Genomic DNA, 13,735 nt, shown 5'->3' on the forward strand with positions numbered 1-13,735 from the left:
ATAAAATAATTATTCAAAACCTCCTGAACATGTATTGATTATTAAAATTTGGAAATTGCAGTCCCACCTTTTCAAATTCCACCCAAAATAAGAAACCCTAAGCTCAAACAACGGTTACAGTAACGATGGCAGAGGACGGAGAAGATCCGTTTGGTACGATCCTCAAATGCTGCAAGGTGAGCGAGTCGCAGGAGGCGAAGCTCCTCAACTGCCCATTTGCGCTGGATTCCGAGAATGTTACGGACTCGATCCCCCTAGCCCAGTTTTCCTCCATGACGCAATCCGAAGCCGATCACCTCGTCATAGTTACGCCGCCCGAAAGCCAGCCGATTTTGGAAGTGTTCCACACCCCGCCGGAACATCACCTCTCCTCCTCCGAGGACCAAAACCCTAATGTGGATGACAGAAGGAGGCAGGTATTGGATGATGAGCAGGAGAGCAAGAGAGTCAGGGCTGAGGAACATGATAATGAGCCGGAGAGCAAGAGAATCAGAGCGGATGCTGTGGATAAATCTGGTAGCAAATTAGGCGAAACAGAGGTGGTTGTGATCGAGGACGATGATGAGGTTATTGATTTAAGTGATTCTGATTTGGGGGAAATTGGAGTGCCTAGAGGTGAGAATTGTGATTCAAGTAGGAGCTTCAAGGGGAAAGCTGTTGAGGAATGTGCAGAGATGCATGGCAAGGCCACAAAGCGTCGATTGCCGCCATCGATGGATGTTGTTGAGGAGGAGGAGGTTGGATTGTTTGGGATGGCGGATAAACTCAGGGCCATTTTTGGATTTCCAGGTGCTGGTGAGCATGTAGACTTTCTTGAGACAGCCAAGAAGAATGGTATGGTGTTTCCCAAACCAAGATGGCAGCAGGAATCCTAATGATGATATGTTGTAGTTATGTACAAAGTCAGTGTCTTATTTTGCTTGTTTCCATCCATCATTGACCAACTAGTTTGAGATGGATGAGTTTTGATTAGTTGTAATCAAGTTTGACATACTATTGTAATGCAAGAGTTTAAGTTTAGTAGTAAAACATTTGTCATAACATTATGTGGGAGTAATATGTTTTTTAATCAAAGTTTGGATCAAAAGATTCAGCTTTGATTATAGAAGTTTGAAACTATGTATCATCTATAATTAGCATACTAAAACAAGATAAATCCAAAAATATAGTAATAAAAAAACAAGCAAGCAACTTATACCAAAATCAACAATCACAAGCTTTTGGATCAACATAGATAGCAAGGTACACACCACAAAACATATAAGGTTATGTCTACCTAAACTACACAAGGGTAAAAGCTTGAAAGCCTACCAGCTGACATACTCTAACAGCACCAAGCAAAGTCGAACCTCCGCTGAATGACAAGAACTACGAGAGGTGGACATGAAGCAGAGACTTAGATATGCCTTTGAGCCAATGTAATCTTGTCATCCCTAAACTAGTCCTCTTTTTGGCTTTGTGCAAATTGGTCGTGCAAAAGTCCATTCTGCTCGTTCTTGGTTTCAAGCCCCTCGCGTAGCTGGACAAGTGGCAGTGTATATTGTTAAGAGAACATCACAAGAAAACTTCAATTGAGAAGAAAAATGCACTGGTTTTAAAACAGTGTCATTGGGTGAAAGCCTTTCGGAGTATGCCCACTTATCTCATCTACGTTTAACATAGTCTAAGCAATGAAAATTCATTCCCAGTTGTGAGATCTACCAAGCAATATCATCCAAGAAGAATTCAGCATGTTTCAGATTAGAGGGAGATAATGAATAACTTAGGCATGTGCGGCTACATATTAAACACGACAAGGTAGTTATGTACCTGCTTAAGAACTTTCTTTTGGTAGCGGTATCCCTGAAAAATAAGGGGAGAAAAAAAGAAAAAAAGGCAGTGTAAGAACACAATAATTGAAGCCACTATACGCTTGAAATGGAAGATATAATTCGCTTTGGTAATCACCTTGTCAGTGCCATAGATATAATCGCAGTAGGTGAATACTGATGCAAAGTTACTTTGGCTCTGTCCACCAACGTAGTGATGGTAATCATGGTAATCTGGGCCCCCGTAAAACGGAATATACTTTGTCGGAGTCCACGGGAAGTCATACCTGCAGAAAGCAATTTCAACATTAGCGGCAAATGAAAATCAGCAGATGAAGAAAAGTTGAAATAGCAATGTAAAGTTCAGATTAATTATAAAAATTGACAGCAGCAAACAGTTTATGGAGAACAGATCGATTCAGAAAGTTCCAGCGAGATATCTTTGTCGTAAAAATTAGTGGCACATCTTCAGCATAAATCTGAAATTTATTTTAGAATAACATTTTCTCAAACTTCATTTGACAATAGATAATCTATTTCAACGGAAAGGTAATTATATGTCACCACAATTTTAAATCAAAAGAGAGATTTCAAGAAATGGGAGATATATTCACTAAAGTAGCATATAGTAAGAATTATCCTTGGAGAAGCTCTGAGGAAAAAGTTAAACAATTAAATAATTAAAAGAATCATGTCAATATGTAGGGACTTTAGTAGGCCATCCTGGGTCAACCTCACAACCGCAGCTTATAATAATGAATTGCAGCTTGACAAGATAAAATTTCAAACAAAATGACTTTGTGGTACTTATTACAAAGCCTAAGCGTAACTCCAAGCCCAGAAAAATGAGAATCTCTAGCATGGTGCACCACTACACCATACTTAACAATCATTCAGAAACAAAAATGTGCTCACGGTTTTTCAAGAACAAGGAAAGGGAATATGAGAACCAGAGAAATAGAACACAAATAAGGACTTCTTACTACGTCACATTATCATAAATGCTTCCCTGCATCCATCAGCATTTTCTTTTGACTACATGCATTAACACACTTATAGGATAAGTAAATTAAAAAAAATAACAACTTGAGTTAAGCAAAGATGGAGAGGGAGCATTTTTTCTTGTTTAGCTACTTCAGTATGAACTATAATGTCTATACAGGAAAATTAAAACGACTCGTGGAAACACACCACTAAATGCATAATCTGGAGTTGAAACATTCTTGGGCCAACTCCTTTCCCTACATTCAACAAAAAGAGATTTCCCTTACTCCAGAATTAAAAACTAAACATATCATTGGACTCAATTAGCCATTTTCTTATCAAGCGGTTATGACCTGTCTGATGTACATTGCTAGTAGCTAATGTGTGCTGATATTCATAAGTGATAGTTAACTAAAGCTTAACCAAATCAAAATTAGTTTATAAGTCTAATTTAGAATATGAAAGTTATGCTACTGAAAATTCAATCAAGTAAGAAAGATTGATGCCAACAGATGGAGGCTCTCGAAGGCAAATGGAAGATGTATGAATCTCACTTGTCACACCTGAGACATTACACGCGTAATGTTTCTTTAACCAAAACACGCGTAAGCATGTAACACATAATAAAAGATATGGCATCCAATGACATAGCTACTCTGAATTCACTAAGGGACTGAGCCACACAGATACTAAACCAGGGAGGAAAAAAGGTTCCCTTAACAAAATTAAGGGAAAAGATAACATCAAATAGAATAAATTAAGAGGCACACCAAGGGAAGGGGGAGAGAGAGAGAGGGGCACAAAGTTAGTCCACTATTATTGACCTCATCCCACCAATGCATTTACTTTCCAGCAGATAAATCAAGATACCAAAAGCAAACAGTTAAAAGGAATGAAATGAATAGCAGTGTTGAGGCATCATTGGGTCAAATGATGAAAAGCAATGCAGATATAATGACAGTTAAATGAATAAAGAGCTGGAGACTTGTGACTAAATTGCATCTAATCAAAGCATGAGGATTAGGCATGCAAAGTGGCTTACCCACTGTGAGTCTCAATAGCCTCAATCTGCCTGAAAGCAATCCATAACCAGAATGTAATCATATGCCCCGGGGCAATGGCGGGCCCTAGGAAAGAGGGGATCCCGAGGATCAAAATCTCGGCCCAGTGAGCATAGGGCGCAGCAAAGCCAATGGGAGCAGTGTATTCATGATGCACCTTGTGGATTTTCTCATACCCCCACTTGCAATGCAGAAACCTATGGACCCAATAGTTTGTATAGTCCTCCACAAGGAAATAGACCCCCAATTGCAGTGCAATTTCTGAAAATGAAGGCAGTGGCAAGCTGGTTCTTATTCCTATCAGCTTCATTAAAACAATAATAATAATAATCAGAAATACTAGTCCATTAAGTATGATCCTGATCTAGCATAAAAAGCATATCTTGATTAAATCCAACACAGATCACATGACAGCATGTTCAATCCAAAATTACCTGAACGGATGGATAGGAGACGAGCTGGAGCGGGCCGACGATAAGGAAGAAGGTGCGCATTACCGATTTGTAGCAGCGGAGAGTGTCGGAGAAAGAGAGCCTGACTTTGGGCTGGATTTTGAAGGGGCCGACGGAATTGGAGAAGAAGTATTCGAGGAAGAGGTAGTAGAAGGGAAAGAGAGAGAAGATGAGGAAGAGGAAGATGATGTTGTGGCAGTAGAGGATGTAATCGGACTTGGTGGCCGAGTAATTGAACCAGAGGGTCTCGGCGGCCGAGAGGGATCTGCCGAGAGCCGCTTCCGCGTCGTGGATGCTGGCGTAAGGCAACATTGGCGACGTCGATTAGGACAAACTGTGACTGTGTGATGTGCGTTGTGAGTGTTGTGTATGTTGAAGGATGACAAAATAGGATGACAACACTCCTTTTATTTATTGATTTTTTATGGGATCCTAATAATTAAATTTTACACTTAATTCAATTGTGTTTTGAATTAAATAGTACTCCTACTAAAATCTTTCATACCAAGGCTTGAAAAGGGATATGTTTAAAGATCTCTAACTAGCAAAAGTTAGATTTGTATAAATCTAAAGTGGAAAATTGTATGCAAAAAGTTTGAATATAATGATTTGAAATGTAGACTTATATTCATTCACTTTTTAATTTTACAAACTTTTATTGATTTTAAGAGAGTTACTTTTGATTCACTTTAAATTGACTATATTTGGTCACGCCTTGAGATATTAATTGAACATCCATGAGGTACATTGGTTGGAGCATCCACAATGGAGGCCCGATCTCACGCTCGATCGGCTAAGATCGGGTTCGGGCATGATCGGGCATCCATTGCAAGTTTCGGGTATGCCCGAGAACGACCGAGAGTTCGGTCGCGCCCTATCTCTAGCCCGATCCATCGGGCGTGAGATCGGGCGCCCATTGCAGGCTAATGCCCGAGCCCAAGCCCGATCATTTTTTTTTTAAAATTATTTAAATCCTAATTAAAAACACTATTAATACTCCATTTTTCTTCAATTTTCACACACCAAATTTAGATGACTAGTTTGGTTTTTTTTTTAATTTAGTATTTTAGTTTTAATGTAGTTTTTTTTAGCTAAGTATGATGTAGTTTCACTTTTAAATTAAGTAATGCAGTTTTTTTTTTCATTTGTGGTATTTAATATAATATATTTTGGTATTTTAGTTTAATTAAAATAAAATTAAAAAACAATGATTTAAAATTGAAATGAAAAATGGATAAGAGATAAGACATTCATTAGGGCTCCACCATTGCAGAAAGATAGGGTGTGCTGATGTGACAACCACTAGGGCATCCATCGTGATGCTCTTAGTTATTGTTAGAACTTACCAGTGAATTAAAATCTTGTTTACGTTGTATTTGAATTTGACCTTATAGCATCAATCCGATCCAACACATGCAATAGCCTAATTTTTGCCACTCATATACCAAAAAAAAAAAAAAAAACTACTCCCAGGATCACAAACAATTAATTAACTTAAGATATAAAATATAAGAGGTAGTTATCTCATATTTATAATAGATGATGAAATGCAATTTTAAAACCTAAAAATATCATTTGCGAATACTGAGAGCAAATTCATTACCATCACCGTAATAATAACAATACCACCAAAAAAGTGAATGGAAGAGCATGGAAGTGAAGCAAATCAATTCAAATGAGTGAGAGAGAGAGGTCAATAAATCATATCTCATGATGTATATTAATGATATGAACCAATCATGATTTTTAATATAGGAGACCCTCCCCTACTAACTATACTATCATTCCTAACATTAATTTCCCATTATTAACCATTCCATCAAATAAAATAAAATAAATGGACACCTAAATTGTATTGTTGTAAACTTGTTACACTAGTCCTATTATTTGTGGAATATTTATGTCTCTTCATAGGCTTTTTTTATTAACAAAAGCGTTGGCGGCTCACAATTGTGTGGGCTTTAACAATAAAGTCCATTGAGACGCAAAAGTATAAAATGGGCCGAAATGCTTCTCTGGATCAATGGGCTGACTGCTGCTCGAGGTGCGTAGAAATATTTTGTAGTACTACTATTCATTATTTAGTGGACTAGTCTAAAAAATAAAGGTTACTTTTGTTATGGGATGAACTGAAATGATAAAATATACTCCCTCCGTCCTAAGATAAGTGACCTACTTTTTTTGGGCACGGGATTTAAGGAATGATATTTAAATAAATTAAAGTGAAGAGAGTAAAGTATGAGAGAGGGAAAAGTATAGGAGAGAAGAGAGAATAAAGTAGGTGGAGAATAAAGTAAGAGAGATGACTTTTTGCTAAAAATGGAAATAGGTCACTTATAGTGGGACACCCCAAAAAGGAATACAAGTCACTTATCTTGGGACGGATGGAGTAAATTTTATTATAGGCCAGTGGTAGTATGTAAATAGATACTGAACTTAATAAAAATAATAGTATCAACGGGTCAAAGCGTGGAGCTGTGATGACACGGATTCAAATTCCGTCACTCACCGAAAGACTTTCGGCCTTAATCTGATCGTAGCGTGGAGCTGTGATGGCACGGGTTCAAATTCCGCCACTCGCCGGAAGACTTTCGGTCTTAATCTGAAAACTCGATTGAGCAGGATTAGTCGGATGTCGCCAAAGGCGTGTTGTATCTGTATCCAACACGCCTTTTGAAGGCTGACTAATCCTGCTCAATCGAGTTTTCAGATTAAGGCCGAAAGTCTTCCGGCGAGTGGCGGAATTTGAACCCACAGCTCCACGCTACGATCAGATCAAGGCCGAAAGTCTTTCGGTGAGTGACGGAATTTGAATCCGTGTCATCACAGCTCCACGCTTTGACCCGTTGATACTATTATTTTTATTAAGTTCAGTATCTATTTACATACTACCACTGGCCTATAATAATATTTACTCCCCCCATCCTAAAATAAGTGACTCGGAATTTGAATCCGTGTCGTCACAGCTCCACGCTACGATCAGATCAAGGCCGAAAGTCTTTCGGTGAGTGACGGAATTTGAATCCGTGTCATCACAGCTCCACGCTTTGACCCGTTGATACTATTATTTTTATTAAGTTCAGTATCTATTTACATACTACCACTGGCCTATAATAATATTTACTCCCCCCATCCTAAAATAAGTGACTTGTATTCCTTTTTAGGGTGTTCCATTATAAGTGACCTATTTCCATTTTTAGCAAAAAGTCAGTGTTCAAACTAAAAAAACAAATAAATAGAGTTGTTGTAAAATTAATTCGTATAAATATATCAACGGCTTTTGAAGGAAACACAATCAACCCACCACCTCTCCTCTCCCACTCCTTGTTCCTTTACCAATACACTATCTATGATTCTCTCATCTCTCTCTATCTCCCTCTCTCTCTAACTCCATGTCTGATCAGAGAGATCTCCGAAGAAGGAAGCTTCCGGCCAATCGGAGAACCGCCAGACGATCGCCTCGTCCTAGAATCAATTCGGAGGCAGGAAGGAGTCCATCGGAATACGCCAATATTCTGACGAGCTACAAGTCGGAGCCGATCCTGCCAAACGCCGGCGGCGGAGAGGTGGTGGTGATCGTAGAGCAGCAGGAGGAGGAAGTGCTTTATCGGCCACAGACATGTACGGACATATTTTTGCCCCCTTCTGAACCCTTACAGGTAATCAATTTCAATTTTCAATTTTCAATATCATTCATTCTGGTGAATGTAATCAATTAACAATCAATATTTATCAACTAATCGTGAAATCAAGCTTCAATACTCTGTTATTGATTGAACAAATTGTTGTTTTGCAGCGGTACAATAGAGATGCAAAGGTAGTGGTGAATGTGACGGTTGAGGGAAGTCCAGGAGCAGTTAGAACCATGGTTAAGTTAGGATCCGACGTGGCGGAGACGATCAAGCTCGTCATCAACAAATACAACCAAGAAGGCAGAACGCCTCCTCTTCATGAAGCCGCAGCTGCTCATTTTGAGCTTCACCACTCCTTTTTCAGCCTTGAGAGTCAGTTCTCTTTCAATATATCAATTTCTAGTTGCAAAATGCAGAACCTCATTTTATCCCCAAAAATTATTTGGTTGTACACTTCAATTTAGCCTCATTCATGATAATCTTCAACAACTTAAATCTCTTGGATTAGCTCTTTGATTAATTAAAATTGTGGCAACAAAAGGTACTCCTATAATTAAGTTGAGTGTAGTGTCGTTAACGCTATGGTTAAAAATGAATAGGGCAGAAAACAACACCCCACTTCACAAAAAAGTCCATTTCTACTAATTTCCAATCAATAAAAAAAATCTGCAGTTTGCTAAAGCCTACATGAGCATGAATAGATTAAGTTATATTACTAACTGTATTTGTTGATTTTAAAAAATAGAATTGAGGAAGTCGGATTTGATCGGTGATATTGGTAGCAGAAGCTTTTATCTTCGGAAGCAGAGTAACATGAGCAACCATGAAAATGAAGCAGCACAGATTTCCAATGCTCGTCCTTTCCTTCAAAAATTCTTCAACACCATTATTCGAGCAACACAAAAGATGTGGAAAATATTTGGTTGCATTCCTTAATTTATTTAACTATATTGTTACTATTTTTTTTTACATGTATATACATAAGAAGAGTATGTTGTTACTATATCATCATTTTTGGATGATTGGTTAACATGGGAAGGCTGCATTGTGTACATATATATTTGTGGTATTGTAAATCTCATAGTTTGAATTGTTATAAGAGTATTCAACAATATGTTTTGTTATAACACACTTAATTTTCGTCAATAATGGCTGGTATTATATATCGTCTTTAGATAGAGCTTTCCCATAACTGCAACATATTCACGATTCCTAATTTCCTATTAGCTACCATCAAAATCGAACATTAACATAAACTATTACGTTTTTTTTTTTGTACTATTAAAGTATAAACTAGTTGAATTATTATTAGATTCCATTGGTCGTTTTTATTTTGCGTCTCACTTGTGACAAATATGATTTGAAGAGAATTCATGAGATGTCATTCTCTAATGGACAAAGACAAATTTCGATAAATTTCCTAGAACTTTCCCTATCACATCGTCATGCAATCATTTTCGTCTCTTTCATTATATATCTCCCAATAATAAAATAAAAAACCCATCAATAATCTGCACGCTATAGCTATACTTATTTCAATTTTCTGTCTCTCTCTCTCGACAGGAGTAGGAGTATAATTTAGTACATGTGATGGCTTTTATAGTATTTTATTGATTATTAATTTTGTAGTAGCATTTATTTGAATTAGTATGGGCTCTTTATCTCCGCCCCAACGCCAGAGTTACGGTAAGGAGAGACAACGGAAGAATAAGGGCGGCGGTGGAGTGGCGGATGAGAGGAGATGGCAGTTGACAAAAGTGTTGTTTAATGTGAGCATGCAAAACAGTTTGTGGCCGGTCCAAGTGATGATGTCGCCGGAAAACACCGTTAGGGAGCTCGTGAAGGCGGCGATATGCGTATTCGCAGAGGAGAAGCAGCGGCCGGAGCTGCGGTGTGCTGATCCCGGTAGCTACCAGTTGCATTATTCCCAGTTTAGCCTCGAAAGTGAGTTCTCAAACTTTGTCATTTTCAATTTAGTCACATCTTTGGATATAAATTATTTTATTAGTATAAACAAAATGAAAGACAAATTTGTGCCCAAAGTTTAATAGTACTATGGAATTTGCATGGTGCAGGTTTAAAGCCAGAGTTGAAGTTGACGGACCTACGATCTCGAAATTTCTATATAAGTGCAAAAAATGTCGAATATCGAGCATTTTTTGAACACTCACCGAGCACATGACCATATTAGTGACCATTCCCATGTTATGTAATGTTCCGAGACATCAGCCGAGCCTAAGCGTGACTATACGCTCAATAAATGTTACTATTACTATATTTGATGAACATCGTTCAGTCTTCTTTGGTGTAAAAAAATCGAGGAAAATTTAATGTAGTAGGATACTAGTATATTTTTATATTGAATGTGTTATAGACCAATTCTTTATTTGACTACACGATCTATAGTTTAATCATGTAAAGGTTGCCAAGTAAACATTCACCAAACTCCTAGTTTATTAAATCAAATAATACTAGTATAGTAAATTAGGTTGAACAAATCCACTACTCAGTAGATAATGAATTTATGATTCCAAATACTATAATTCTCTAATTTATTAAAAAGCTAAATATTTTCAACCTCGAACTTAGCTCATTTATCTCATAAATTTTAATTAATTTGATAGCTAAACAAATAAATAATGAGTTATGACTTATGAATCGATAAATTATTACTATCAAACTAATGATTAGTTTGATATACCTAAACCAAATAAAATACTCCGTAGTATTCATTTTTTTTATTAGCTAAGTATAAAGCTAAAGTAACACCTTAAAATTCCACTTGGCCCTCTTTTCCGCCGCCGTTAGAGTTTCGATTCCGGTCATCTCCGATTCCTTTCTTTCGCCGGCGGAGATTCGTTTCTTCAGAATTGAAGCTCCACGGTGCTCTATATCACCGTCTCTATTTTATCCCTCAAACATCAACCTCAATTTTTAGGGGAAGAGAGTAATTGAGAAGGGGGAAAAAGGAAGAGGATATGGGAGAGGTGTTGGCATGGCTGCTCTTTTTCTTCATACTCATTGCTCTCCTCGTTATGATTGTTTTCCAGGTTATGATCCATAAAAATACCTTAATTGTACATGTATTTTTTGGATTTGTCTTCATTGTGCTGCTAGGGAGATGCATAATGTTGTGTAAAGATTCGTGCTTTCTTTGATTTTTCGGATGGTTGGTTGGTTATTTTGTTCCGCAATGTAGGAGTTGAGTGTTAATCTGATTTGAAATTCGACAATTTTTCTGTTGAAACTAGAGAGCTTTTTGTGTTGATGAGTTCGCTTAATTAGTATGTACTCGTTTTGAGGAATTTTCTTATTGGCTTAACTAATCAAATTAAGTGTAACGTACTATCAATACTTGTATATTGCTTAGAATTTATTATTATTCAGGTTCAAAAATTGATTCATCTACATTTAGCATAATCATTCTGGGAGGAAATGTACCTGAAAGGGTTTCTGATTTTAAAGCTGATGAATCTGGGATTTTTTTATGCATGATTTATCAAATTGAAATATATGTAGATGGAATTCTTGTTGTTTAAGGATTGTGGGGTTTGAACATTCTAGATCAGCATATTTAGTTTTGAATTGGATGGAAAAGGTATAGTCATATGTGTTATAATCTTCATCTAACCTTTGAATTCAAGATCCAGTTAATAAACTAGTGAGTAAAGTACTTATGTAGGTTTTGAATCTGAAGAATGCATAGTTTACATATTCGTCCCAGGTTCGGTACACGTTGGCTTCTTTATGATCTCGCAGAGGATTTTGTGTTTTGAATTTTGATTGTAGCTAGTGGTATTGCTCACCCTTGTACGAATGAATGACCTAGGTTTGCTACCTAATTACATACCCAACAATTCAACATCACAACAATGGCCAAGGTTTACTATAAACTGTACAGTTTAAGAACACTGGAGAAAAATTAGCTGTTCATGTTTTCCCTTTAATATTACAGATGTACTGCTCTAGATTCCCTTTAATATTACAGATGTACTGCTCTAGAGCTGCATGAAGTTTGTGCGTTGTCTTGATTCATATAAACTGCATGGAATACAGTATCTTTAACCATATTCCACATTTAATGCAGCTTATGTGCTTGGCGGATTTAGAGTTTGATTATATTAATCCTTATGATTCGGCGTCTCGAATAAACAAAGTAGTTTTACCAGAGTTCATCACACAAGGAGTTCTGTGCTTCCTTTTCCTTATCACTGGACATTGGTTTATGTCACTTCTCTGTGTCCCGTACCTGTACTACAACGTGAGACTGTAAGGTTTTTCTTCTTCTGCTTCATTCTTAAATTAAACATATCTTCTGCTTTTGATATTCCATGAGACATGAATTCTTTGAACTTTCTTTTATAGTTATTCTACTTCTATAAACTCAGAGGCTCAAGGTAGCTTAGAAGATAAATATGAATAAAAGATAGCATCTGATAATAGAGATTAAAATCATCAAAAACACACATCAACTGATAAATTCAACAACTAAGATTCTCATCACTTCCATTTCCTACTGACACTGTCAACTTTGTTTTGGACATAAATCTTCTTGCATGAACTATTAGGGTGTATTTGATATTAAGGCACATGTCACTTGTACCTTGAGCGTTCTGGCATTGCCTTTTGTTTGTGATGGTGTACTTAGTTGCCGCAGGGAGTGGGAAGCAGCAGAAATGAGACCACAGTCTTTTCAATGCTTAGAATTACTGGTATCACACTTGGGGTGTCATTTGGTCCCATTTTTAGTAGGTTTCAAGACCTTAATCAGTCAGGACTTGACATGCACTTATTTTCTCTAACACGTTTGTATTTCTCACCGAGGTTATATTGGAGTGTGATAATGGAAGATTTTGTCTATGGTTGAGTGGTGAAAACAGTAGCATAACCGTCAGTCATGATAATCTCTAGCAAAAAGTCATGCCATCTGTCAATAACAAAATAACTTGAACCCATAGAGTGCCTTTTATGTGACCAAGACCCTAACTTGAAACTGAAAATTTCGGATTTTTATTTCCCGAACTGGATCAAAACTGAAACCCCTATAACCAAATCCTATTGGCTCGGTTTGGATGTGTGGTGTCAGTTTAGTTATGCTCGTCCCTACCACTGACGATCGCTGCTTATGTAATTGATGGCCATTCCTTGTTAGTTGTTATAGGTCATTTGGACCTTCAACTGAAGCTTTTTTTCTGCATGCAAAATTGTTTTAATCAGGTACCTTCGAAGACAGCACCTCGTAGATGTGACTGAAATCTTCAACTTGTTAAATTGGGAGAAGAAGGAGAGACTTTTCAAGCTCGGTTATATCATACTTCTTCTCTTCATGTGTTTGTTCTGGTAAGCTAGTCTCCTCCCCCGCCTGTATCATCTAATATTTTGAAAAGATAAAATTGTTAAACACAATCTGAATATATGGTGTAGGATGATTTACAATGCACTTGAAGACGACGAGAATTCGTTTTAGGACATTCGAGCTGCTGCTGCTGCATTCTGTTTGGATGGATTGGCTGAAAGTGACATCTTATTTGATTGTATTTTATAATACGAGGCGTCTTCATAACTTTTTTCAAGTTTCGACTAAAGTTATTCCTCTAATTTGGTTTTATCATGAAGGTGTAATATACTCGTAGTTCAGATGTAAACTTGTTTCTTTTTTGATGTACCCAACTTGCGCGCTCCTTTCTTTACACTTAAAAATTCCAAAATTTTCTGGTTGTTTCTTAGATTTTAGTCATTAGCGTATCGAAAAGGGGACTTGAACACGAGTAGGAAATTTAATTGAATATTGGTTATAC

The 13,735-nt window shown here is 37.1% G+C and overlaps 4 protein-coding genes across 4 annotated transcripts; 3 read left to right on the top strand and 1 right to left on the bottom strand.

Annotated features, from left to right (window-relative positions):
• Positions 1 to 1,166: 1,166 nt before the first annotated feature.
• On the bottom strand, positions 1,167 to 4,691 carry LOC125194210 (methylsterol monooxygenase 1-1-like). The gene is made up of 5 exons (XM_048092305.1): positions 4,288 to 4,691; positions 3,835 to 4,157; positions 1,948 to 2,095; positions 1,810 to 1,842; positions 1,167 to 1,519 (listed from the first exon to the last, which is right to left on the bottom strand). The coding sequence occupies exons 1-5, from the start codon at positions 4,615 to 4,617 to the stop codon at positions 1,439 to 1,441; spliced, it is 915 nt and encodes a 304-aa protein (XP_047948262.1). The 5' UTR covers positions 4,618 to 4,691; the 3' UTR covers positions 1,167 to 1,438.
• A 2,908-nt stretch (positions 4,692 to 7,599) lies between these two features.
• On the top strand, positions 7,600 to 9,061 carry LOC125194211 (uncharacterized protein At4g22758-like). Its single transcript, XM_048092306.1, has 3 exons — positions 7,600 to 7,964; positions 8,102 to 8,309; positions 8,683 to 9,061. Exons 1-3 carry the CDS (start codon positions 7,698 to 7,700, stop codon positions 8,871 to 8,873), a joined length of 666 nt encoding a protein of 221 aa, XP_047948263.1. The 5' UTR covers positions 7,600 to 7,697; the 3' UTR covers positions 8,874 to 9,061.
• A 367-nt stretch (positions 9,062 to 9,428) lies between these two features.
• LOC125194212 lies at positions 9,429 to 10,331 on the top strand. Its single transcript, XM_048092307.1, has 2 exons — positions 9,429 to 9,881; positions 10,013 to 10,331. The coding sequence occupies exons 1-2, from the start codon at positions 9,587 to 9,589 to the stop codon at positions 10,117 to 10,119; spliced, it is 402 nt and encodes a 133-aa protein (XP_047948264.1). The 5' UTR covers positions 9,429 to 9,586; the 3' UTR covers positions 10,120 to 10,331.
• Positions 10,332 to 10,692: 361 nt separating this feature from the next.
• On the top strand, positions 10,693 to 13,663 carry LOC125192604 (protein cornichon homolog 4). Its single transcript, XM_048090232.1, has 4 exons — positions 10,693 to 10,987; positions 12,025 to 12,206; positions 13,155 to 13,277; positions 13,362 to 13,663. The coding sequence occupies exons 1-4, from the start codon at positions 10,916 to 10,918 to the stop codon at positions 13,402 to 13,404; spliced, it is 420 nt and encodes a 139-aa protein (XP_047946189.1). The 5' UTR covers positions 10,693 to 10,915; the 3' UTR covers positions 13,405 to 13,663.
• The last annotated feature ends 72 nt before the right edge of the window (positions 13,664 to 13,735 follow it).

Source organism: Salvia hispanica, chromosome 6 (assembly GCF_023119035.1).
Source record: "Salvia hispanica cultivar TCC Black 2014 chromosome 6, UniMelb_Shisp_WGS_1.0, whole genome shotgun sequence".
NCBI lineage: Eukaryota > Viridiplantae > Streptophyta > Magnoliopsida > Lamiales > Lamiaceae > Salvia > Salvia hispanica.